The 23962-nt window shown below is 44.1% G+C and overlaps 2 protein-coding genes across 2 annotated transcripts in view; both read left to right on the forward strand.

Annotated features, from left to right (window-relative positions):
- LOC127579173 (immunoglobulin lambda-1 light chain-like) overlaps nt 1-23962 on the forward strand; it is a 70667-nt gene that overhangs the window by 19382 nt on the left and 27323 nt on the right. The gene's annotated exons all lie outside the window — the stretch shown is intronic.
- The window catches only part of LOC127579172 (immunoglobulin lambda-1 light chain-like), a 63351-nt gene continuing 43745 nt past the window's right edge, over nt 4357-23962 (forward strand). Inside the window, exons 1-3 of the mRNA XM_052031780.1 lie at nt 4357-4512; nt 4627-4971; nt 6608-6818. Of these exons, the coding sequence (XP_051887740.1) occupies nt 4464-4512; nt 4627-4971; nt 6608-6818 (605 nt within the window). The 5' untranslated portion in view covers nt 4357-4463. The remainder of the gene's footprint in view (nt 4513-4626; nt 4972-6607; nt 6819-23962) is intronic.

Genomic DNA, 23962 nt, shown 5'->3' on the forward strand with positions numbered 1-23962 from the left:
CTCTCCCGGTTCAGCTAATTGCAAAGTTTACCACGTGTGGAAATCCACCAAAAATGCCCAATCCAGCACGCTTTGTCTGGAGAAACGTCAGCGCAGATTCGGAACAGTCCTATGTTAAGACGTGGTGAGATCTTGCCCCTTCCTCTGTGGACTTAGTGGCTTGGAGTGGTTTTGTCGAGAGGACACATGCTTGTCTTGCAGAACGTGGGAAATCAGGGAGACTTCCTGTGTCTTTCGTGACTATACCTGCAGGAATGTGTTCACCTGCAGCACGAACGACTTGAGCTGCAGTTGGACACACTCGGGAGTGAAGTGATTCATTAACAGGAGTCTTAGTAAGTTGGTCATACCGGAAGAACCGGAATCAGGTATGTAGGTGGACACGAGGAAAGGTAGAGGGGATGGACAGGGGTTGACGCATTCCCCTGTTGGTATTCTGAGAAGCAACAGGTATATTTTTGGATACAGTTGGGGGGTTGTCGTTCAGAGGAGGACACCTGCAACAGCAAGATCTGTGGCACAAAGACGGACTCTGATGCTCAGCAACCTGGAATCAAGGTGGGCTGTAGGGAAAGGAGGCTAAACATTAAGTGGTCAGTCAGGAGATTATGTGGCTGCGGGTGAGATACCAGGATGATAGTTGCCTCCCAAGTTTCTGGGTCAATGATCTCTCCAAACCGTTATAATAGATTGCCATAGAGTATGGTGTCGGACAGAGGTCGTTGTACAGACTGGAGACAGAAGAATCTCCGGATGCCTGAATCTGCAGCATCACATAAAACGCTGGAGGAAGTCAGTGGGTCGGGCAGCTTCTATTGAGAGAAATGGACAGCCGACATTTGGAGTCGAGACAATTCATCTCAACTCTGTGTGCGCCGCTGGATCCCACCGCTGCCTCCGCCGCTGCATGTCGAGGCCGACGACACCGATTCAAAAGTTATTCTTGAAGAGCAGTGCAGATGAAGAGTTGCGATCGAAACGAAGACTGTCCGTTTCCCTGCATAGATGCTGCTGGAACAGCGGAGGTCGTGGTACTTATTGGTGCTGATAACATTGGTACAAGATAGTACAACCCTTGAGGTCCTGCAGAGTGAATTTAGGTAATTATGTAGAAGGTGCAAAAAAAACACCTCAAAAATTGTAATCTCTGAATTACTGCTGGTGCAGTGCAGGTGCTTGGGGCGGGGTGAGAGGATAGGGCAAATAATTGTGAGAGTGAGCAGGTAAAGGAACCTGGCAAGTGGATGGGTATTAAAAGCTGGATAGGTGGAGTTCAGGCCCAACATTTCCCTGTAGAGTAAAAGACAAGGCCGGCAGGGTTGTTCAAACCTGGATGATGAGGGATATTAAGTCTATGGTTAGGAAAAAGGGGGATGCATATGCCTGGTAGCGGCAAGTGAGATGAAGTGAGTGGTTTCAGAAGTACAATAGATGCAGGAGTACACTTCAGAAGGAAACTGGGAAAGCTAAGAGGGGATATGAGAGATTCTTGGCAGATAGGATAAAGCAGAATCCTAAAAGTTTAGATAAGTAAATTAAGACTGAAAGGATAACTGGGGACAGAATACGCCGCCTTAAAGATCAGTGTGGTTGTCTGTGTGTGGAGCCACGGGAGGTGGGCGAGGTCTCAAATGAATACTTTTTCTCGGTGTTTACCGTGGAGGAAGTTATGGAAGTTAGCGAGATCAGGGAAGAGAACAGCGATGTCCGGAAACATATTGACTTTAGGAAGGAAAAGGTGTTGGCGGTGTTGTGGCGCATAAAACCGGTTAAATCCCCGAGGTCTGACCGGTTTTATCCCGGGACGTTGCGGAAAACATCCTGGGACCCTGGCAGAGATAATTCACTTCAAAGCTTTACACATTAAAATATAATTACCTCGAATCTGCCCATTCAGTCAGTCTGTCTAAATGTCGCCCTCGGTCTTTCCACATGTCTAAACTTCAGGCCACTCGGAGGCTTTGTACTTGTGCCGTGTAGACATAAAATACTGATAGACATCTGGAAGTCAGTGGAGCCAAATCTGTTTTATGCGGACACCATGTCGACCATCCTCGAATGCGAAAGATGAAGCACGAGCTCAGCAGTACCATCTGCTCGCCCGGACTTCATCATGTGCACTTCTTCACTTTTATACATATGTGGGCTGAGTGAATCGCTGGGAAAGCGGTGTTTGTTGTCCTTTAAAATTCCTCTTTGAACTTCTGCAATGTTTCGGGTACGAATATTCTCTCAGAATTGAAAAGTGCCGGGTTTCACAACTTGTTTCAATCTTCACCGTTTCATCTACATTCACGTTACATGGAACAGAAGGCACTAGGAATGTGGCACTTTCTCAAATAGATCTTTCTTAAGTCGACACCTCAGTCGCTTCTCGCAAACGATAAAACACTTTGATCTGCATTCACATTACATGGAACAGAAGCATTTAGAATGTTTGTGGCACTTTCTTAATTAGATTATTCTTAAGTGTACATCTCAGCCTCTTCTCTCAAACGATAAGACATATGTAGTCTCAATATTCCCATCAACTTAAATTACTTTAATTCTTTATCCTGTTTTACCATTTCGGCATAATTTCCACTGTTCATTATTTCCACTTTAGAAATTAACGCCTCCAATTGCTATCAATGTCGGGACTGGCATAAACCATTTGCTGCAATCTTGCCTGTTGCTCTTGTTACAGAAGCAGCGCCATTTCACTCCGTGATCTTCGCCTGTTCGGTCTGGATGTTAGAAATGCCTTTCGAGCGCGCACACTAATTCTAAGTCCCGATAAACAAGAATCCTAGCATTTTCCAAATGTTAACTTTGGAACTTTTACAGTTGATAAATTGGAATGAGAAATTCGCCGGAAATCTGATGGCGATACGCATGCAAAACAGAACAGACACCGTCATCGAACAGAGGGCGATTTTACAAACGTTGGTCTTTCGTGATGATGCAAGCCATCGGCGATTATAAATATATAAAATTAGATCGTGTAAATAAAATTGTACATCAATAGTACGCATGATTTACCAGGACCACATGGGGTGGTCGCGACAAATTTCTTCTGACGGCGATTGAAACCTACCGTGTCTGTTAATTATTCAGCTAGCATTTAAGTAAATAATCTTAACAGGATCGACTGAATAGTAATTGGGCGCCAATTATCTGCTGATAATGTACGTATGTCCCCATTTTTATCTTCATTAAAGTTAAATACAATAGCGCTGTTTTCATCCCTCGTCAATAATACAGGTGGTGTTGAGACAGAGTAAAATTTGGTATTCATCAATAATCTGATCCGAATCGATCCAGCAAACTGGTAACTCAGACCAAACACCCTGCCACGTGAATGTTAAAAAAAATCATTTTAATTTCTAATTCTAGGCAGGGTTACCTGACGATTTCAAAATACCGAATCTGTTAGTCTTTTAGCTAGAATGTGAGTAAATAGTCTGAACTGGATTAACCCAATAGTAATTGGCCCCTTTCATGCAATTACCGAATGAAGTGATGTTTTCATTGTATCTGGGGGTGGCCCTGACAAATCCCTTCTGACGACGATTTAAAACTACCGAATCTGTTCACCTTTTAGCTAAAGTTTTAGTAAATTGTCTTAAAAGGATTGTCCCATTAGTAACTGGGCGCCTCTTATCTACTGATATTAAACGCATTTCCCTATAGTCGGCTTCGTTGAACTCAAATACAGTGACACTGTTTTCCAAGTCCGACTGCTGCTGTCGGTCTTTGGGCAAAGGGCTGCTGCACATTCATGTTGTAAACGAACATTAGACAGCTCTCCTAAGCGAGCTATACACAAAGTAGTCAACATTATCTCCCGAACCGTCAAATTTAATGTAATTTGAAATGAAACTCTATCCCCCCTAGTCCTTTCTGAGGTCTATGATACACATCCACAGCGGTGGTTTGTGGGATTTCTGAATTCGAACAGTGCGAATATATCCCGATTAAAGGTGATATTGAATGAAAAGACAGCGCAGAGGACAGTGACTGCCTCCATGTTAAGTTCACGGAAGAACTGTTTAAGTGCTGCGTCCAGAGGGAATATTCTGTTTTTTTTAATAGATTACCAAATTTCATATTAGAAAGTCACAGAAAATCTCTTTCATAGATATGTATTGTGAGACCACACAGACGTCGACTGACGTTTTTCATGGAACGACTACGGATACAATGATTGTTATATGTTTAAGAAAACACAAATCTAATTATATATACAAAGATCCAAAATAAGACCCTCATGCTTCTCAGCAGCGGTGCATTTTAATACAGGAAGAATCTGGCAACTTCTGATTGGCTTTGATGAGTATGTGGTTCGACTGATTTGCATCGATAAGGAACAGGCGGTGATCGCTCGTTTCACGATTCATAAAAGGAGCCAGTGAGAAAGTTTAGACGCCACTTCATCCGGAAATAGTCAACGTGCCGGTTCTGGTGTCCAACAGTTAGTCAAAATGTCTTACTGGATCCGTGTCGTCGGCACATTGGTGTTTTACGCACTTTGTGAGTATTTTACTTTTCCAGATATTAGAATTACAGCCGAGCATCATTGAATGGAGCTTTTCTCAAGTACTTCAACTATCTCAATGTTCTTCTTCATTGCTGTCTCATTTTCAGGTTTAAACGCGGAAGTTAAAGTAAATCAGCCGCCTTCGAAGTCCGTGTCCCCAGGACAAAACGTGCAATTGACCTGTACACTGTCTGGCTCCAGTTCAGGCATCAGCGACATGTCCTGGTACCAACAGATTCCTGGAAACACTCCCCGGCTTCTAATGTACTATTATGACGGCAGCATTTACAAAGGTCCGGGAATCACAGACCGTTTCTCCCTCTCAGTATCAGGCATGACATCAACATTGACAATACCCAACGTTCAATCGGAGGACGCTGCGGACTATTACTGTGCTGTGTGGGTAAGCAGTGCATGGTTCTTCGGCCAAGGAACGAGAATGGGTATTGGAAGTGAGTAAAATATCTTCATCCTAAGTTCAGTACAAGTTCAAGTAGATTTTTCTTGCCATTAGTATACATTCACAGGATGTAAAAGTCATGAAAAATAGTTTTTTTTCAACAGTAGAACAGCACATTACAAGCACTCGTTATTATCAATTTAAATTAACATAAATTATCCCTAACTTACAAGAGAAAGTAAACATCACGCTGCTGAAGTTTCTGGTTAATTCACTTAAAATAATTATTTAATTAACATCAACCCAGTTCATATTTTATTTGGCAATTCTAAATGTACTTAGATGCAAATCATGTGCTGCTGCTGTAAACGCGGCCCCTGCACACGATCCTGGCTCACGTGGTCATATTTCAGTGAAATAACTGGAATTGGGAGCTAATGCTTTCTGGTGAGCTTTGACAGAACAGCAGTCATTTCTCATAACATACGGCGCTCACGGAATCTGAACGAATGAGAGAAGCCACATTGTAATAAAACCACATTCAAGCACCTTTTTACCCATTGATTTCCTGCTCTGCGGTGCCGTGATACGACGAAGCAATTTGTCTTTGATATTGAAACAATAGGTTCCAATTCAATTTGAACTGCTGAATACATTCCATAAATCACTGCAAGATTTTGCAGTACTGCTTTAGCACACCAGGATCACATTTCTACCTCAAAGCCATCAAAGCAATCATCGTCCGGGACAAAGGTCTGACATTTCATGATATTTATATCCTGTGAATGCACTCAAGATTGTGATGGAACCAGCCAGTATTTAATTCCATTCCCTGTGCGTATAATGAAAATTCTTAACAAATTTGAAGTATTCACGCAGTTGATGAATGATGTATCATTAAAACTCCTTCAAATCTCTTTACATGGAATGTGATTTGTGAAATATGTTGCGGAAGTTTCCATAGCTGCAGGGACAAATTCCAAAAATGATAATAATGTCGAGATTTGAAAGTGATTTGCTTGAGTAACGGGTTTTCAGCACCGGTGAAGTTTAACATCGTTGTCTTTCCAGCTGATACGTTTGGCAGTGACAACCTTTCTCCCCAAATAATGAAAGAGCACGTTTCGCAGTTTTACTCCAGAATTTAGTTATTTGTTTTAATGCGCGGTGTGGCCTTTCGAGGAGGCGGATAAGCATTTCAAATATAAATTAAGCTTTAGATTCATGCTTGTCTCAGAGGGACATCTGTGAATCGGTGACTACGGCGTCCATTAGACTCCTATCCTTATATTGCTGCGGTACTTAAATAACGTCGAATTCCCGTGAAGTGTGTGCACAGACCAAAATAAGTTTGAATCTATTTCTAAAAATCTCACGACCGTGAATCGCTTATATCTGTTGATTTTTATTTGAACAAAAACAAACCGAAGTAAGAGTGGGTGAACATACAAAATAAACTTCGCAGTTAGGATCTTTCTCATTAACGTTCACGGAGATTATTTAGCCGACTATTCATCCGTATTTGATTTTTAAATTCTGTGGAATTGATGCTTTTAATTGGCTTGGTAGAAAATAACAAATTATATGTTAATCTGAATAGATCAGTGCGATACTAATTACATTTCAAACAAATACGTTATCTCAGCGACAGAAATTCCTCTGATTCAACCGTGACTTCTTTTAAACAGGTCCACGGGCACCTGTCCTGACTGTTCTGCCGCCTTCAGCGGATGAAGTTACGGCAAAGGGCACCGCCACCCTGGTGTGTTTGGTGAACGGGTTTAATCCGGGCTCTGTGAACATTGAGTGGACCGTGGACGGCAGTGCGAGAAGCAGTGGCGTTGAGACCAGCCCGATCCAGCAGGAAACGGACAACACCTTCAGTACGAGCAGCTACCTGACTGTTCCAGCCCTGGAGTGGAAAACACACAAACTTTACTCCTGTGTGGTTCAGCACGAAAGTCAAGCGAACCCATTTAAGGCGAACATCCAGAGATCCAGCTGTATCTGATGTCGGACGTTTGTGAGCTGAGACCGAAAATGTTTGATGATCACTATTCAGTTCTTTCGTGTAGCAACAAGGTAGAAATATACTGGACTTCCGAGTTTGAATTAAAAAAATGCAATTTGAAGTGAATACTTTGAATATTATGACGTTATCTCTTTAAATGCAGTTCTGCAGAAAGATTGTAGATGTTGATTAAAGCATCAAGATGACTTAATATTGCGTTTGTGCATTCAATAACGTTAACCAGTGACACGGATATTGCTGTTATAACCCAAGTATTCTTCATAGCCGTTGAATAAAATAAACGAAAGGATCACAACTGCAATGTTGTTACCCTTTGTTTTATTTTTTACTCAAACGATGACCAGTAAAAAATAGTTATCTTTGCCCCTAGTTCTGAGCTCCCGATGCTGGTTTTTCTCTCAGTGTCGATCAGGAATCACAATCTTACAGCTGTGGGTAGCCTCTGCCCCGCGACAACTGTACAATGCGTTCTCCGGAACTAGAGGACTGCAGCAAAGGCAGTTGTTGATGTCAGTCTGTGTGCAACACTGTTCCGATATTGCCCCTGTCAATACGGACTGCGTCCATCCAGCTAAATACCCGTGTGAACCGGGCATGGCAGCTTGGTCTTAGTGCCAAGTGGAATCCCAATATTAAAGGAAAATGCAGTAATTACTGTATTTGGCAGATCGGGCAGCGTATGTGAAGAGAGAACTTGAGGTTATGTTTCAGGTTGATGACTTTCAACAGAACATCCCCATCAGCGCTCAGTTCCTCAACGCCTGCCGTGATTAAAGAGTTTGTTAATTACTTGCAGTTTGGTAATTCGGCTGAAGGTTCGGACGGTTCAATGTTGCATTAATAAAGAAGATACGAAATGTCCGGACCTGAAATTTACCCGGAATCTCCTTTAGTTTCCAGCAGAAAAACTAGATTCTGCAGACGAATTGTCTGTTCCCAACTGCACTTTATATTCCCAGCACTTAGCACTTCATCCCCATTCTTTATCCCGCAAGACCATCATATTCACACTCAACAATGATGGGGTTGTTTTAAAATAATTATAAACCTTACACTTTGTTTCTTCCAATTGTCCGCTTTACATAAACATGTGGATATTGGCGTGCTCTCAGAGCGAAATCATACAGCATTGGGCAACAATAAACCGTTGAATCAAACAGGGATTTTCCTCAGGAAAATGTGGTGAGTGCAGGGCATCTTAAAACACATATACATAAAAACAGTGAGAGAGAGAGAGAGAGAGAGAGAGAGAGAGAGAGAGAGAGAGAGAGAGAGGGATAAGAGAAGGGCAGAGGCAGAGGGACAGAGAGTGAGAGAGAGAGCGCGAGATAGAGAGAGAGTAACAGAGAAAGAGAGAGAGAGAGGGAGACAGAGAGAAACATGATTGTGAGGAAGAGAGTTAATCCCTGTCAACAATCAGAAGTCGCTCGTCATTGCTTCCCATCTCCACGCTGAATGTATGTTAATTATATTCAATTCACGTGGCAAACCGACCCTGAAATGCTCGTCCACCAGATTCCGAGCAGTGCCCTGCAGATTTGAATAATTCGCGGCCAAAAGTATTTCTCCATGTGTTCACTGGTTCTTCTGATAATACTTTTAACTCTGATACACTCAAATACCGCGATTCCGTCACCGCGACTAGTTTGTTCAATTAAAACCTTCTTGGCTTTGAACCCCTCAATCAAATCAGACTTTCAGCTCAAAGGAACAATTCCAAGTCCTCTTGAGTGCCTTTATTTCACCCAATCTCTTCACAATATCTGCCTTTATTTTTTGCAGTGGGAGGAAAGACATTTTGTGGAAGAGCAGAGAGCAATGATATAAGTCATCCCAGTACACACCATGTCTGTTGATTCCCCGATTGTCCAAATATCCATCCACATCGGACGATCAGATTTGAACTCCTCCATTATCTGCGTATTCACATTTTCTTGGAAAAGAGAATCCTTCTGATTTATAATCTTGTCATCGAATAGGCTCCTCCTCATCTCATCCCTAAATGGCCATCCCCATATCCTGACATAACATCCCTAAATTCCATCTTCCCAGTCAATCCCTCTCAGGATATGTATCTTTTTTTTCCTTTTGCAGAGAACTCTCCTCTCATTCTTATAAAGTCCCAGTGACTCTGGAGCAGCTTAACTCAATGACCTTCATCTACCAGTGCCCTTCTCTCAGACATTTATCCAATAAATCATATATGCACTGGTGGGAAGGCAATAATATCTGCACATAATTATCTTTTCTTTCTTTTCCAATATTTTTATAAATTTCCAAATTAATAAACATAACAGTAGTAATTATACACATGATACAAAGGGATCGGGATTACAATAATAACAGTCAAGTTACACAGACACAAAGAGTAAAATGTATAATCTGAACCTCCCAGTCTCTTGAATATCTAAACAAGGAAAAGATTGAAAAAGAAATTTCATTATATGAAAAAAGCTCAAACCAAAAAACAAGAACAATAGGAAACCAAGTAGTAATAATAAACAAAAACTAACCAAAAACTGAACAAAAGCTGGGCTGTCATACTTCGTCGGTTAAAAGTATTATTATGTCATTAACTCCGCTCCTCCATATTCGAATAGAAAGCTATTGAAAAAGATTCGGAAAGGTCAGCTCATATCATATGAAAATGCTGAATAAATAGGCTCCAAGTTTCTTCAAATTTAACCGAAGGGTCAATAGTACCATTCCTAATATTTTCTAAGTTGAAACATGTTATAGTTTGGGAAAACCATTGGAATGTAGTAGGGGGTCTAGGATCTTTCCTTTTAAATAGAATGGATCTCCTGGCTATTAACGTAACAAATGCAATCATACGACAAGCTGAGGCAGATAAATGGCCACAATTCATCATTGGCAACACAAAAATTGCTGTAATAGGATGAGGCTGTAAATCGAAACTGAATACTATTGAAATAATATCAAAAATGTCTTTCCAATATTTTTCCAAAGGAGGGCAGGAGCAGAACATATGTGTCAGGGAAGCCTCCTCAGAAATACATCTATCACAGATAGGATTCATATGGTTATAAAAAAGAGCTAACTTCTCCTTAGGCATATGGGTCCTATGAACCACCATAAACTGTATCAGAGTGTCTCGCACACATTGAAGAGGTCTTAACTGATTGGAGAATTTTCTTCCCTGTCTCTATAGATAAAAGTATCCGAAGTTCTCTTTCCCATTCATTCTTAATTTAATCAGATATCCCTAAATGTATTTTCATAATCAGATCGTAAAATATTGCTATCAAGCCGTTGTGATAAGGGTTAAAAGCTATTGTTTTCCGTAGTTTCAATTTGATGTGGTATCGGAGAAGTAGGTAAAGTAACCATTAAAAAGTTTCTAAGCTGTAAATATCTAAAAAATGTGATTTGGGCAAACTGTATTTATTAGACCACTGTTCAAAGGACAAGAAACAGTAATCAACGAATAGATCACGAAAGCATGTAATTCCCTTTCGCTTTCCATAAAAGACAAGCTAGATTAATTCTAGATGGTTGAAAGTAAAAATTGAATAGAATAGGACTTGATAGATAAATTTATTCATCCCAAAAATTTAAGAAATTGAACCATGTTCGTACTGTGAGTTTAGTTATTGGATTAATCAATTGTTTATTCGATTTAGTAAGTGCAAAGGGGAGCGAGGCCGCTAAAAGAGAAGCCAATGAAATCTCTTGCACTGACTCACACTCGAGATACACCCATTGTGGACATTGAATTGCATCCAAATCTTGTGTCCAAAAAATTAAGTGTTGAATATTTATTGCCCCATAGTAAAATCTAATGCCGGGCAAATTCATACCGCCATTATTTCTTTTTAATTTCTCTTACTTAACCTTTTTTTTTATTCTGCCACATCTATGAAAGAATTTTAGAATCAATAATATCAAAAAAGGATTTAGCCATAAAGTTTGGAATCGCCTGAAATAGATACAGGAATTTAGGTAAAATAGTCTTCTTAACTGTATTGATTCGACCAATCGATGGTAGGAGCAATGGGGACCATTTAGTAAGCAATTGTTTAACATGATCAATTAAGGGTAAAAAGTTAACTTAAAATAAGTCCGTATATTTCTTAGTAATTCTAACCCCCAAATAAGTAAAATAATCAGACGCTAATCTGAATGGTGATTTGCTATAGATTGGAACTTGCACATTTGACGGGAAAAGCTCACTCTCATTTAGATTTAATTTATCACCAAAAACAAAACCCTGAACTGAGAAAGTAATGATAATACTGCAGGTACAGCGGCTAGTTACACACTACCAAATCAAAACCAGTCGCTGGTTTCGAAATCGAAGGTCTAAAGCCGACCAAGGAGCAGTGCGCCTTTAATAGCTGAGCAATTCCCGCGCTACATTTTGCGCGGTGACGTCACGCGCATGTCACCTGACCTTCCCGCGCGCGGGCTTTCCCAACCCAATGCTGGGGAAGAAGGAGGGCCCCGCGCCATCTTGGATTGGGGCATCCAATGACGTCGCGATGTCAGAAGCGGTTTCGATGCCTGTGCGGTGAGTCGCTACATAACCTCCCCCTCCCAGAACCGGCAATACCGTCGCGAAAACCAGAATTAAAGAAACTATCACTTGGGTGGCCTGCCTCTGCGCCGCGCTCACTGTACCACCACGGGCTGAACCGAGTCTAAATGAGCCGGCTTCAGCCAGTCAACCGTAAACACCTCGTCACTCCCCCCAATGTCCAGCACGAATGTAGATCCATTGTTCCTGATGACCTGGAATGGCCCCTTTGTACGGCCGTTGCAGTGGTGAGCGATGCGCTCCCCTCCTAACGAAGACAAACTTACAGTCTTGGAGGGAAGTTGGCCTACGGGCCGGGACCTGTCCGTGTCACGAAGTGGGAATTGGAACCAGGCTTCCAAGCTGCTCACGCAGCCGGTCGAGCACTGTGGTAGGTCCTTCCTCTGGCCCCCTAGGTGCTGGTAGGAGCTGGCCCGGGATGACTAAGGGCGTTGCGTAGACCATCACCGTGGATGAGGCATGAAGTTCCTCTTTTGGCGTGGTGCGTATCCCCAGCATGACCCAGGGGAGTTCATCTATCCAGTTGGGCTCCTTAAGGCAGGCCATGAGTGCCGACTTCAGGTGACGATGGAACCTCTCCACCAGCCCATTGGATTGCGGGTGATAGGCGGTGGTGAGGTGGATCCGGGAACCCCACAAGTCGGCGACGGCAGACCACAGGCCAGAGGTGAATTGAGTTCCCCTGTCGGAAGTGATATGTGCCGGGACACCGAAATAGGCCACCCAAGTTGACAAATGGTCCCGTGCGCAGGACTGGGCGGAGGTATCTGGAAGGGGAATGGCTTCAGGCCAGCGGGTAAAATGGTCGACAATCATGAGGAGGTACCGTGCTCCTCTGGAGACTGGGTGGGGGCCAACCAAGTCAACATGGATATAGTCGAACCTCCAACGGGTAGGCTGAAAATCCTACAAGGGGGCCTTGACGTGCTGCTGTACTTTCGAGGTCTGGAGGTGAGTGCAGGATGGGACCCATTCGGAAACCTGTTCACGCAGGCCATGCCAGATGAAATTGTCTGACACCATCTGGACAGTAGTCCGGATGGATGGGTGTGCAAAGCCATGGATGGCATCAAACTCCGGTCTGCGCCAGGCAGCTGGCACGATGGGGTGAGGTCTACCTCTGGAGATATTGCAGAGTATGGTGCAATCACCGGTGCCTACCAGTAGGTCTTGCAGTTGCAGGCCCAAGACTGAAGTGCGATAGCTGGTCATCTCCGTGTCCATTCGCTGTGCCTCTGCTAAGGCACCGAAATCCACCCCCAGGTATAAAACTTGGATGGTGGGCCATGACAGTGAATCTGCGACCACGTTTTCTTTCTCTGACAGATGGCGGACGTCAGTGGTGAACTCCGAGATGTACGACAAGTGCCGCTGTTGCCGCACTGACCAGGGGTCGGAGACCTTGTGGAAGGTGAAGGTCAATGGCTTGTGGTCGGTGAAAGCCGTAAACCGCCTGCCATCCAAGAAGTAACAGAAGTGTCTGTTGGCCAGGTACAACACCAACAGCTCGCGGTCGAAGGCGATATATTTGAGCTCTGGTGGTCGAAGGTGCCCGCTGAAGAATGCCAGCAGTTGCCAACGCTCTTGGATAAGCTGTTCCAGCATGCCTCTGACTGCTGTGCTGGAGGCGTCGACCAGGAGGGCAGTCGGGACATCCGTGCGAGGATGCAACAACATGACCGCCTCTGCCAGGGCCTGCTTGGTTTCGAACAACGCGGTGTGAGCCTCTTCCAACCAGACAATGTCCATTCTTCCGCCCGACAGGAGAGCAAACAATGAGCGCATGATTCGGGCAGCGGATGGTATGAACCAATGATAAATGTTGACCATACCGAGGAATTCTTGCAGGCCCTTGATGGAGGTGGGTCTGGCGTAATGGCAGATGGCATCCACCTTCGCAGGCGGGGCGAGGCGCCGTGTTTGTCGATCTGATGACCCAGGATATCGATTGACTCCAGCCCGAATTGGCATTTGGCTGGGTTGACGGTCAGGCCGAAATCCCTCAGGCGAGAAAAGAGTGGCGGAGATGCGTGAAATGTTCCTGGCAGCTGTTGCGGGAGATCAAGATGTCATCGAAGTATATGAACACGAAGTCAATTTCGCACCCGACTGCGTCCATGAGTCGTTGGAAGGACTGAGCAGCATTCTTGAGACCAAAGGGCATCCGGACAAATTCAAAGAGGCCAAAAGTTGTGATCAGCGCCGTCTTCAGATTGTCGGCGGATTGCACTGGGATCTGTTGATACCCGCGGATGAGGTTGACCTTGAAAAAAATGGACCACCCATGTAGGTTGGCAGCAAAGTCCTGAATGTGCAGCACGGGGTACTGGCTGGGGTAGTGATGTCATTGAGGCGTCGGTAATCGCAACAGGGCTGTCAGCCTCTGGCTGCCTTGGGGACCATGTGTAGAGGAGAGGCCCATTTTTCCTCCAGTTTTCTGAATTCGTCCTTTGCGAGGCGGAGCTTGTCTGGGGGTAGCCGTCGGGCGCGGGCGTGGTGAGGGCCCTGGGTGGGGATGTGGTGCTGGACGCCATACTTGGACAAGGTGGTGGAGAACTGGGGCGTTAATACGGACAGGAACTCTGCCAGGACCCTGAAAAACTCCTTGGTCGATGTGGGGACGGGAGTCGAGGTGTGGGGCCGGCAGCTTGGCCTCACCAACGAGAACGTTTGGAAGGTCCTGACATGTACCAAACGCTTACCCCGCAGGTGAACCAGCAGACTGTTCGCTCAAAGGAAGTCAGCCCCAAGGAGTGGTTGCGCGACTGCAGCCAGGATGAACCTCCAAGTAAAGTCGCAGCTGCTGAACCGGAGGTGTACCAACTGGATGCCAAAGGTCCAAATGGCGCTATATGTTGGCGGCACTGAGGGTGTGTCCTGGCGTAAAGTTGCGAGTCGTCGGCCGTTGGGAGGAACGACGCTGACTTCAGCTCCGGTGTCCACCAGGAACCGACATCCGGAACGCCTGTCCCACACATGCAAGAGGCAATCGAGGTGGCCAGCCACCATAGCCATCAGTGGCAGCTGGCGCTGGCGTTTCCAGGACACCGACATGGTGGCCGGCATCTGCGGGCGTCAGCACCCCACCGCCGGTAGTACAAACACCATTGGTCGGTCGCAGCATCAGACCTGGTGGCGGGTGGGGGGCTTTCGATTGCCAGGTCTGGCTTGCTGGGCTGCTGGGTATGTGGCATGGCGACGCGCTCGATGGACGCCCCACTCTCCATCTTCATCCGCCAAAGGACATCCGCTTGGGCAGCCACCTTCTGGGTTCGCTGAAATCGGCATCCACCAGCCGCAGGTGGATGTCAGCGGGTAACTGCTCCAGGAAGACCTGCTCAGCAAGTAGGGCTTATGCCCATCTGCCAGGGACAACATCTCATTCATGAGCATGGAGGGTGGCCTGTTGCCCAACCCATTGAGGGGGAGGAGGCGGTTGGCTCGCTCACGTCAGGTAAGGCTGAAGGTCTCGAGAAGGAGAGTCTTGAACTTATCGTATTTCTCCTCCTCCGGGGGCGCCTGGATGAAATCCTCGACCTGGGCGGTGGTGTCTTCGTTGAGGGCGCCCACCATATAGTATTACTTGGTTTTGTCCATGGTGATCTGGCGAAACTGGAACTGGGCCTCGGTCTGGTCAAACCAGACACTGGGCCGGAGGGTCCAGAAGGTTGGCAGTTTAAGGGCTACTGCCTGTACCTCTTGCTGTGCAGACATCGTGGGTCCAAAAATGTTTGGGCCTGTCGGGGTCACCAGTGTAGCGGTTAGCTACACACTACCAAGTCATGACACAGAGTCGCTGGTTTCGAAATCGAAGGTCTAAAGCCGACTGGGGTGCGGTGCGCCTTTAATAGCTGAGCAAATCCCGCGCTACAGTTCCCCCGCTGACGTCACGCCATGTCACCTGACCTTCCCGTGCGCGGACTTTCCCAACCCAATGCTGGGGAAGAAGGAGGGCCTGCGCCATCTTGGATCGGGGCATCCGACGACGTCGCCATGTCGGGAGCCGGTTCGAAGCCCGTGCAGTGAGTCACTACACAGGAATGGATTTCTCAAGGTTAGAGATATAAGGTAACAGGTCATTTGCATATAATGATACCTTATGCGTCCCATCTCCACGAATAATGCCAGATACGTTGGAAGAGTCACAAAGAGGAATTGCCAAGGGTTCCAAGGAAATATCAAATAGTAAAGGACTGAAAGGGCAGCTGCGTGTGGTGCCTCGAAAACGCCTAAAAAACAGGGATCTCTGATTATTGGTCAGTACAGAAGCCAAAAGTGTATGATATATCAATTTAATTGCAGATATAAAATTTTGGCTAAAATTAAATTTCTCAAACATGTTAAAAAAATATTCCTATTCAACTCTATCAAACGCCTTCTCGGCATAAGAGAAATAAAGGCGTCTGATATGTGTCGGTTGTCTCCAGAATTATATCTTTATTTCCAACAATCCTAAATAATGCAGTTAAACGGTTTGGCTTAAAATTTATTTTAAGAAGCACAGGAAAAGTTTGAAATACCTCTATCCAGTATTTTTTCATACTGGGACATGCCTAGAAGATATGAATTAAAGATGTCTCTCCATGATTGCATTTATCACAACAAGGAGATATATCTGAATTGAAACGCAATAACTTGTCTTTGGACAGGTGAGCTCTGTTGCCTACTTTAAATTGAAGAAGGGGGTGAAGCGCACATCATGAAGAAGTATTAACCAGTTTAAAAATATGATTCCTAGTTTCCTCAGAAATTGAAATCTGCAGATCGTGTTCCCAAGCATTTTTAAATTTGTCGAAAGGAACCTATTCGTTCCTGATAACCTATCATAAATCCTGGATATTGAACCAACATAAAAAGGCTTGAAATTAAAATTTACATCTGGTAAATTCTTATCAGGACATGGGAAATGTATGTACTTGAGATCGGAGAAATTCTCTAATTTGCAAACATAGAAAAAAGTGAGTTTCTTCTCACAGTATTGATACTTGAATGGCTGACCAGTCATGCTGCCTGCTAAATAAAACTAAGTCAAAGATAATTTCTGATTAACACGTCAAATTTTCTTGTCATTTTTGAAGTAAAATTCAAGACTTAACTTTGCCGCTTTTTTCCCTGAAACCACTCTCACCACGCGCTCCCATCTCTCCTTCACCGAGCCTCAGCATACGGCATTCGTACTCTTTTATTATTCAGTATTGATGAACAGGATATACTCTTTCGGAAGTTCCTGACGTCCAGTCGCAATACAACGACAGAGGAGCTCTGGAGGTTGGTGATCATATCATAATGAAGTCCATGTATCGGGCGCTTCACATAAATAATAAGGCATCTATCGTCTAAACGTTAATTTTTTCAATTCTTTTTTCGGATTGACCAATTCGAAATTATTTCCAGTATTCATTACTTCAACGGTAAAATTAATGCCTCCAATTTCCATCAATGTCCGGACTGGCATTAACCTATTGCTGCAATCTTGCCCGTTGCACCTGTAACAGAAGCAGCACCATTTAACTCTGTGATCTTCGACTGTCCTCTCTGGATGGTAGGATTGCCTCTCCGCACACATACAAATTCTAAGTCCCAATAACAGGACATAGCTTCGATAAACAAGAATCGTGAGCATTTTCCAAATCTTATTTTGGAACTTTTATAGTTTATTAAATGGAAGGAGATATTGGCTAAAATCTGACGGCGAAGCGCAGGCAGGAGTCAACGATTACCGACATCGATCAGAGGACGATTTTACAAACGTTGCTCTTCCCCGATGTTGCACGCCACCGACGAAATATACGTATAAAATTATATCAAACGCAAATAATATTATGCTTCGATGTGGCCTTGAAAAATCCCTTCTGACGACGACTTTAAACCACCAAGTTTATTCATGTTAATAGTCTTAACAAGGTTGACCCAATAGTAATTGTGTGCCAATTATCATCTGATCTTTTACCCATCTCCCCATTTTCAAATTCATTAAAGTCAAGTACAGTGACACTGGTTTCCAAGTGCGGGTGTTGCTGCCATTATTTGATCAGAGGGCTGCTGCGCATCCCTGCAGGACAGTGAAAGCCGACAGCTCTGCCAAGCCATATACCCACAAGGCAGTCAAAATTATCTTCCGAAACGCAAATCGAATATAACTTGCAGTGATTCTTTATCCCCTCCAATCCTTTCTGAAGTCTCTGACACACATTTGCAACGGTTGTCTGTAGTATTTCTGAATTCGACCATTGCGAATATATCCAGATTAAAGGTGACACTGGAAGATTGGGCAGCGCAGAGTACGGTGACTGCCGTCATGCTATGTTCACGGAATAACTGTTTTGGTGGACCGTCGAGGTGGTATATTCATCTTCGTTTTTCAATGGTGACTAAACTGTTACCGAATTTAAAATGGGAAATTCACAGAAAATCTCTTTGGTACACACGTATTGCGAGAACATACAGTGCCCACGTCTCGGAAGCATTAAAGAATGTGGATATTGCTGTTGTTCAACTTGAATGAAGTGCAAGGTTCGAGAGATTGACTTTCGGGCATCATTTTGCCCAGACTATACATGGCTATACAAAAGCACTGCTTCAGAATTTTCGTCATGAAATCTGCCTTGGTTGAGAGGATTATTCTTCTCACTATTTACACATTTCCAAATTTCAGGCTACCGGCAAGAGATGAAACTGTGTACATTCATGATACAATAAAATATCGGAAAACTCGATGGACAGAATGGTTATCTTGCAGGGGGAAAATCTTTGTGTTACCGACTCCAGTTTGCCCCTATCCAGTCTGAGAAGTATGCAAGAAGCCAAGGTAAACTTTTAGAAATTGGCAATTTAGTGTATCTCACATTTAGAAATGTGAGATACACTAAATTCATTCATCTTTCTGAGACGTCTTTCTCGAAACGTAATTGAGTAACATTTATTTGCTTAAGTTTAGAGAAATGAAAGGGGATTCAATTGGAAATAAATTGTAGTCGGGAAGGGATAGATAGAGAAGAATTCAAAAGTCCGATTTCTCCAGCTGGAGATTCTGGAACTCAGCAGCAACAGCTCGGGATAAAGTAGGTGGCCAATTAACCTCGCATGAGAAGAAATTGTTCAAGCTGGTGGTTGCAAATCTTTAGACTTATCACCCTCAAATTTGATTGAATGGGGAATTTGCTGACAATAACCATTCTGAAACTAGCTGCAACCTAAAATTCGCAGAATTATTTATTGATGTGAGTGTAAGTACTACGTAGCTTTACAATATTTGCATTACCTAATTGTTAACTGGGCGGGTTTTTCCAAAGCGACGGAGGAAGGGATGTTGGGCGGAAGGTGACTGTGGTTGACAGCTGAGGAGTGTATGAGACGTCTGCAATTTCCGTTTCAAGAAGGGTAGAGGGTATCTTTTCAAAGGATTAATCCTGGTCGTTTCTAAAAATGTTAGTGAAAGTACAATGCATGGTATATTAGACAACACAGAAAGAGGGCGGTGGGGAGACAGAAGGCAGCTATATCCATATATGTGAATGATATATAATGATCTATTTATATAGGTTAATGATCTACTGTATAAAGAAGGCATGGCAATTCAGAAAATCTGAGTCACTTGAAGTGAGGGGTTGGCAAATAATACTTGAAAATTATTGATCCAGGTTGTCTACCATGCCCTACGTAAGGTGTCGATCACGTCACTTATCAAGATACAGATGAAAATGTCAATAACATGTGACCACCGCTCCCTGACTGTTAGCATTGTCATGGACATGGATAGGAGCAAAGAGGACAGGCAAATATTAATTGTGGAAGGGCAAATTTGGGACTATAAAGCTAGAACTTGCGAGTGTCAATCGGGATCACATTTTTGAAGGGAAATATACTATGAAGATGTGATCGTTGTTGAGGGATTTCTTGTAGGATGTTAGGGATAAATTTGTCCTGGCGAGGCAGAGAAAGAATGGCAGGGTGAAGGAAACATGGTTTAGCAGAGAGCTGGAACATATGGTTCGGACGAAGAAGGCAGCATACATCAGGTTTAGGCAGCAAGGATCAGTTAGGTCTCTCGAGGAATATAGGGTAGCAAGGAAGGAAATTACGAAGGGGCTGAGGAGAGCAAGATGGGGACATGACGAGCCCTTGGCGAGTAGGGTTCAGGAAAACCCCAAGGCATTTTCACCTATGTGAAGATCAGAAGGATGACCAGAGTAAAGTTCGGACCGATTTGGGATAAAGGTGGGAAGATGTGTCTGGAAGCTGCGGAAGTGGGTGAGGTCCTCAATCAATACTTCTCTTCAGTATTCACCAAGGACAGGGCCCTTGATGACGCTGAGGACAATGTTGGTTAGGTTAATGTTCGAGATCATGTTGATATCAAGAGAGAGGATGTGTTGGAGTTGTTAGAAAATATTAGGACAGATAGGTCCCCAGGCCCTGACGGAATATTCCCCAGGCTGCTCCACGAGGCGCGGGAGGAGATTGCTGAACAGCTGTCTAAGATCTTTGAGTCCTCGTTGTCCACGGGAACGTTACTGGAGGATTGGAGGCAAACGTTGTCCCCTTATTCAAAAAAGATCGTAATGATAGTCCCGGGAATTATAGATCAGTGATGCTTACGTCTGTTAGAAAGGATTCTTAGCGATAGGATCTACGGGCATTTAGAGAATCATGGTCTGGTCAGAGACAGTATGCATGGCTTTGTGAAGGGCAGATCATGTGTCACAAGCCTGAAAGTTTTCTTTGAGGAGGTATTCAGACATATTGATGAGGGGAGTGCAGTAGATGTGGTCTGCGTGGATTTTATTAAGGCATTTGGCAAGGTCCCACATGGTAGGCTTCTTCAAAAGATGAGTGGGTATGGGATCCAGGGAAGCTTGGCCATGTGGATTCAGACTTTCCTTGCTCGTGGAAAACAGAGGGTTGTGGTGGAGGGAGTGCATTCAGATTGGAGGGCTGTGACTACTGGTGTCCCACAATGATCGGTTCTGGGACCTCTGTTTTTCGTGATTTATATTAATGACGTGGATGACGGGGTAGAAGGGTGGGTTGGCAAGTTTTAAGACGACACAAAGGTTGGTGGTGTTGTGAATAGTGCCGAAGTTTGTCGAAGATTGCAGAGGGATATTGATAGGTTCCAGATTTGGGCTTAGAAGTGGCAGATGGAGTTTCATCCGGAGAAGTGTGAGGTGGTACACTATGGAAGGACAAACTCCAAGGCAGAGTACAAAGTAAATAGCAGGATTATTGGTAGTGTGGAGGAGCAGAGGGGTTTGGGTGTCCATATCCACAGATCCCTGAAAGTTGCCTCACAGTTGGATAGGGTAGTTAAGAAATCTGATGGGGTATTAGCTTTCATAAGTGGAGGGATCAAGTTTACTAGCCGCGAAGTAATGATGCAACTCTATAAAAGTCTGGTTGGACCACACATGCAGTACTGTGTCCAGTTCTGGTCGCCACATTATAGGAAGGATGTTGAAGCATTGGAAAGGGTTCAGAGGAGATATACCAGTGAGCTTCCTGGTTTAGAGAGTATGCAGTATGAGGAGAGACGAAGGGAGCTCGGGAGAGCTCATGTGTCCTCTCATCCTCCTTTACTCTTTGGAGAGAAGGAGGATGAGAGGAGACATGACAGAGGTGTACAAAATATTATGTGTAATAGTTAGAGTGGACAGCCAGCGACTCTCTCCCAGGGCACAAATGCTCAATACAAGAGGACATGGCTTTAAAGTAATGGGTGAGAAATTTAATGTAGATAGATATCAGAGGAAGGTCTTTTTACCCACAGAGCGGTTGGGACATGGAATGCACTCTCTGGGGCTGTGGATGAGGCAGGTACGTTGGTCAAATTCAAACGATTACCAGATAAGCCTATGGAGCAATTTAAAATGGAGGGAAAATTGGGAGGAAGGGGTTTGATTGTCCTAGGCGAGATTTAAACGTCCGCACAAGATTGTGGGCCGAATGGCCTGTATTGTACTGTACTGTTATGTGTTCTACGTTCTATGTTCATGCTAAATTCATGAAGTGCACCAGAAGATTGGAAAATAGCCAACATGACATGGATACAAAACAGACGGCAGATGCCGCAACCGAGAACAAAACAAAAACAAACGTCTGGAAGAATTCAATGGGTTCACAACATCTATGTATGGAAAAGAAAGATCGACATTTCAAATCGAAACACTGCATCAAGCGAAGGCCACACATGGAATTTTTTTGCACAGTTTTAGTCTCCATACCAAAAAGAAAGGATATAGTAGCAATGCATGTTCTCCAAACAGATTCGCCAAGCTAACTCCAGAGATGAGAGGGTTTCCTGTCAAGAGAGGATAATTAATATTGTTGGTATTTTTTGCAGTATAGAAGACTGATGATAACCTTATTCAAACACTTAAGATTCCAAGCGGATTTGACAGGGTAGGTGTTCAGCTGTTTCCAGTGGTGGGAGAATCACGATCAAGAAAGCATATTGCAAAAGAATTACTGGCCATGTAAAACTGAGGTGCGTATGAAATATCTTCTCTCATAGAACAGTAAATCTCTGCAATTCTAAGCCTGAGAGGTTCAGGAAGGAAAGCTCAGTAGTTATATTTAAGGAGGATATGGATAAACATTTGAAAAATTTTGGAATTAACGGTGATGGAGAACTTGCACCGAAATGGTGTTAACGCCAACATAAATCAGCCATGAACATATTGCATGGGAAGGAACAAGCTTGAGAGGCAGAGTGGCCTACTCGTATTTTCCTATATTCTTCTTTTAAAATGATCACAGATGGTGCCTTTTGTGTTAAGCTTTATTTCCATAATAGTCGTGTCAGGTTTAAATAACGCTTCTATTTATCCTGAAAAACAAAGTTCAAATAAAAAAAATGTATTTCCACAGAGCAGTGGGTGATTTTCGATGATTTGCAATGCTCTCCCATGAACATATTGATATTGGAACAAAACTGGCAGCACATGCATGCAATGCCTGGTTCAAAACAAAAGAGCTGGTCATTGGCTTCAGGAAAGGGGGCGGTGTACATGCAGCAGCCTACGTCTATGGTACTGAGTTCGAGAGGACTGAAGGTTTCAAGTTCCTGGGAGTGAACATCACCAACAGCCTGTCCTGGTCAATTGACGTTGAAACCACTGCCAAGAAAGCTCTCCAGCGCCTCCACTTCCTCAGGAGGCTAACGAAATTCGGTTTGTCCCCTTTGACTCTCACCACCTTTTACCGATGCACCATAGAAAGCATCCTATCCGGATATACCAGGGCTCGGGACGGCAACTGCACCTCCCAGGACCGCAAGAAACTGCAGATAGTTGTGGACACAGCTCATCGCATCACCGACACCAGTCTCCCCTCCTTGGACTCTGTCTTTACCCCTGGTTGTCTTGGTGAAGCAGCCAGCATAATCAAAGACCGCACCCAACCGGGTCATTCTGTCTTCTCTCCTCTTCCATCGGGTAGAAGATACAGGTGCCTGAAGCCACATACCACCAGACATAAGGACAGCTTCTACTCCACTGTGATAAGACTATTAAACTGTTTCTTCATACAATGAGATGGACTATGACCTCACGATCTACCTTGTTGTGACCTTGCACATTATTGCACTGCACTTTCTCTGCAGCTGTGACACTTTAATCTCTACTGTTACTGTTTTAACCTGTTCTACATCAATGCACTTTGTACTAACTCAATGTAACTGCAGGGTGTAATGAATTGACCTGCACGATCGGTATGTAAGACAAGCTTTTCACTGTACCTCGGTACAAGTGACAGTAATAAACCAATAACAATAACAATATAAGTAGATAACATCACGGCAATATGTGCCTTAGTGATTTCGAAGTATAAATATTGACCAGTATAAAAAGCGACCAAGTAATAATACCAAGGCTCAGTGATGACCCTAATGTACTGTCCATGTTATCACCATTCCGTATCGCATCATGGGTCACACAATTCATGATAAAAAAAACAGGTGGCACTTCAAACCTATGAGCCTGTTAATGATGCTCTCCCGGTTCACCTAATTGCAACGTTTACCAGGTGTGTAGATCCCACCAAAAATGCCCGATCCAGTTGGCTTTGTCTGGAGAAACGTCAGCGCAGATTCGGAACAGTGGTATGTTAAGACGTGTTGAGATCTTTCCCTTTCTTCTGTGGACTTAGTGGCTTAGAGTTGTTTTGTCGAGAGGACACATGCTCGTCTTGCAGAACGTTGAAGATCAGGGAGACTTCTTGTGTCTTTGGTGACTATACCTGCAGGAATATGTTCACCTGCAGCACGAGCGACTTCAGCTGCAGTTGAACACACTCGGGAGTGAAGTGATTCATTAACAGGAGTCTTAGTAAGTGTCATACCGAAAGAACCGGCATCAGGTATGTGGGTGGACACAAGGAAAGGCAGAGGGGATGGACAGGGGTTGACGCATTCCCCTGTTGCTATTATCCGAAGCAACAAGTATATTTTTTGGATAC

Source organism: Pristis pectinata, chromosome 17 (genome assembly GCF_009764475.1).
Source record: "Pristis pectinata isolate sPriPec2 chromosome 17, sPriPec2.1.pri, whole genome shotgun sequence".
Lineage (NCBI taxonomy): Eukaryota > Metazoa > Chordata > Chondrichthyes > Rhinopristiformes > Pristidae > Pristis > Pristis pectinata.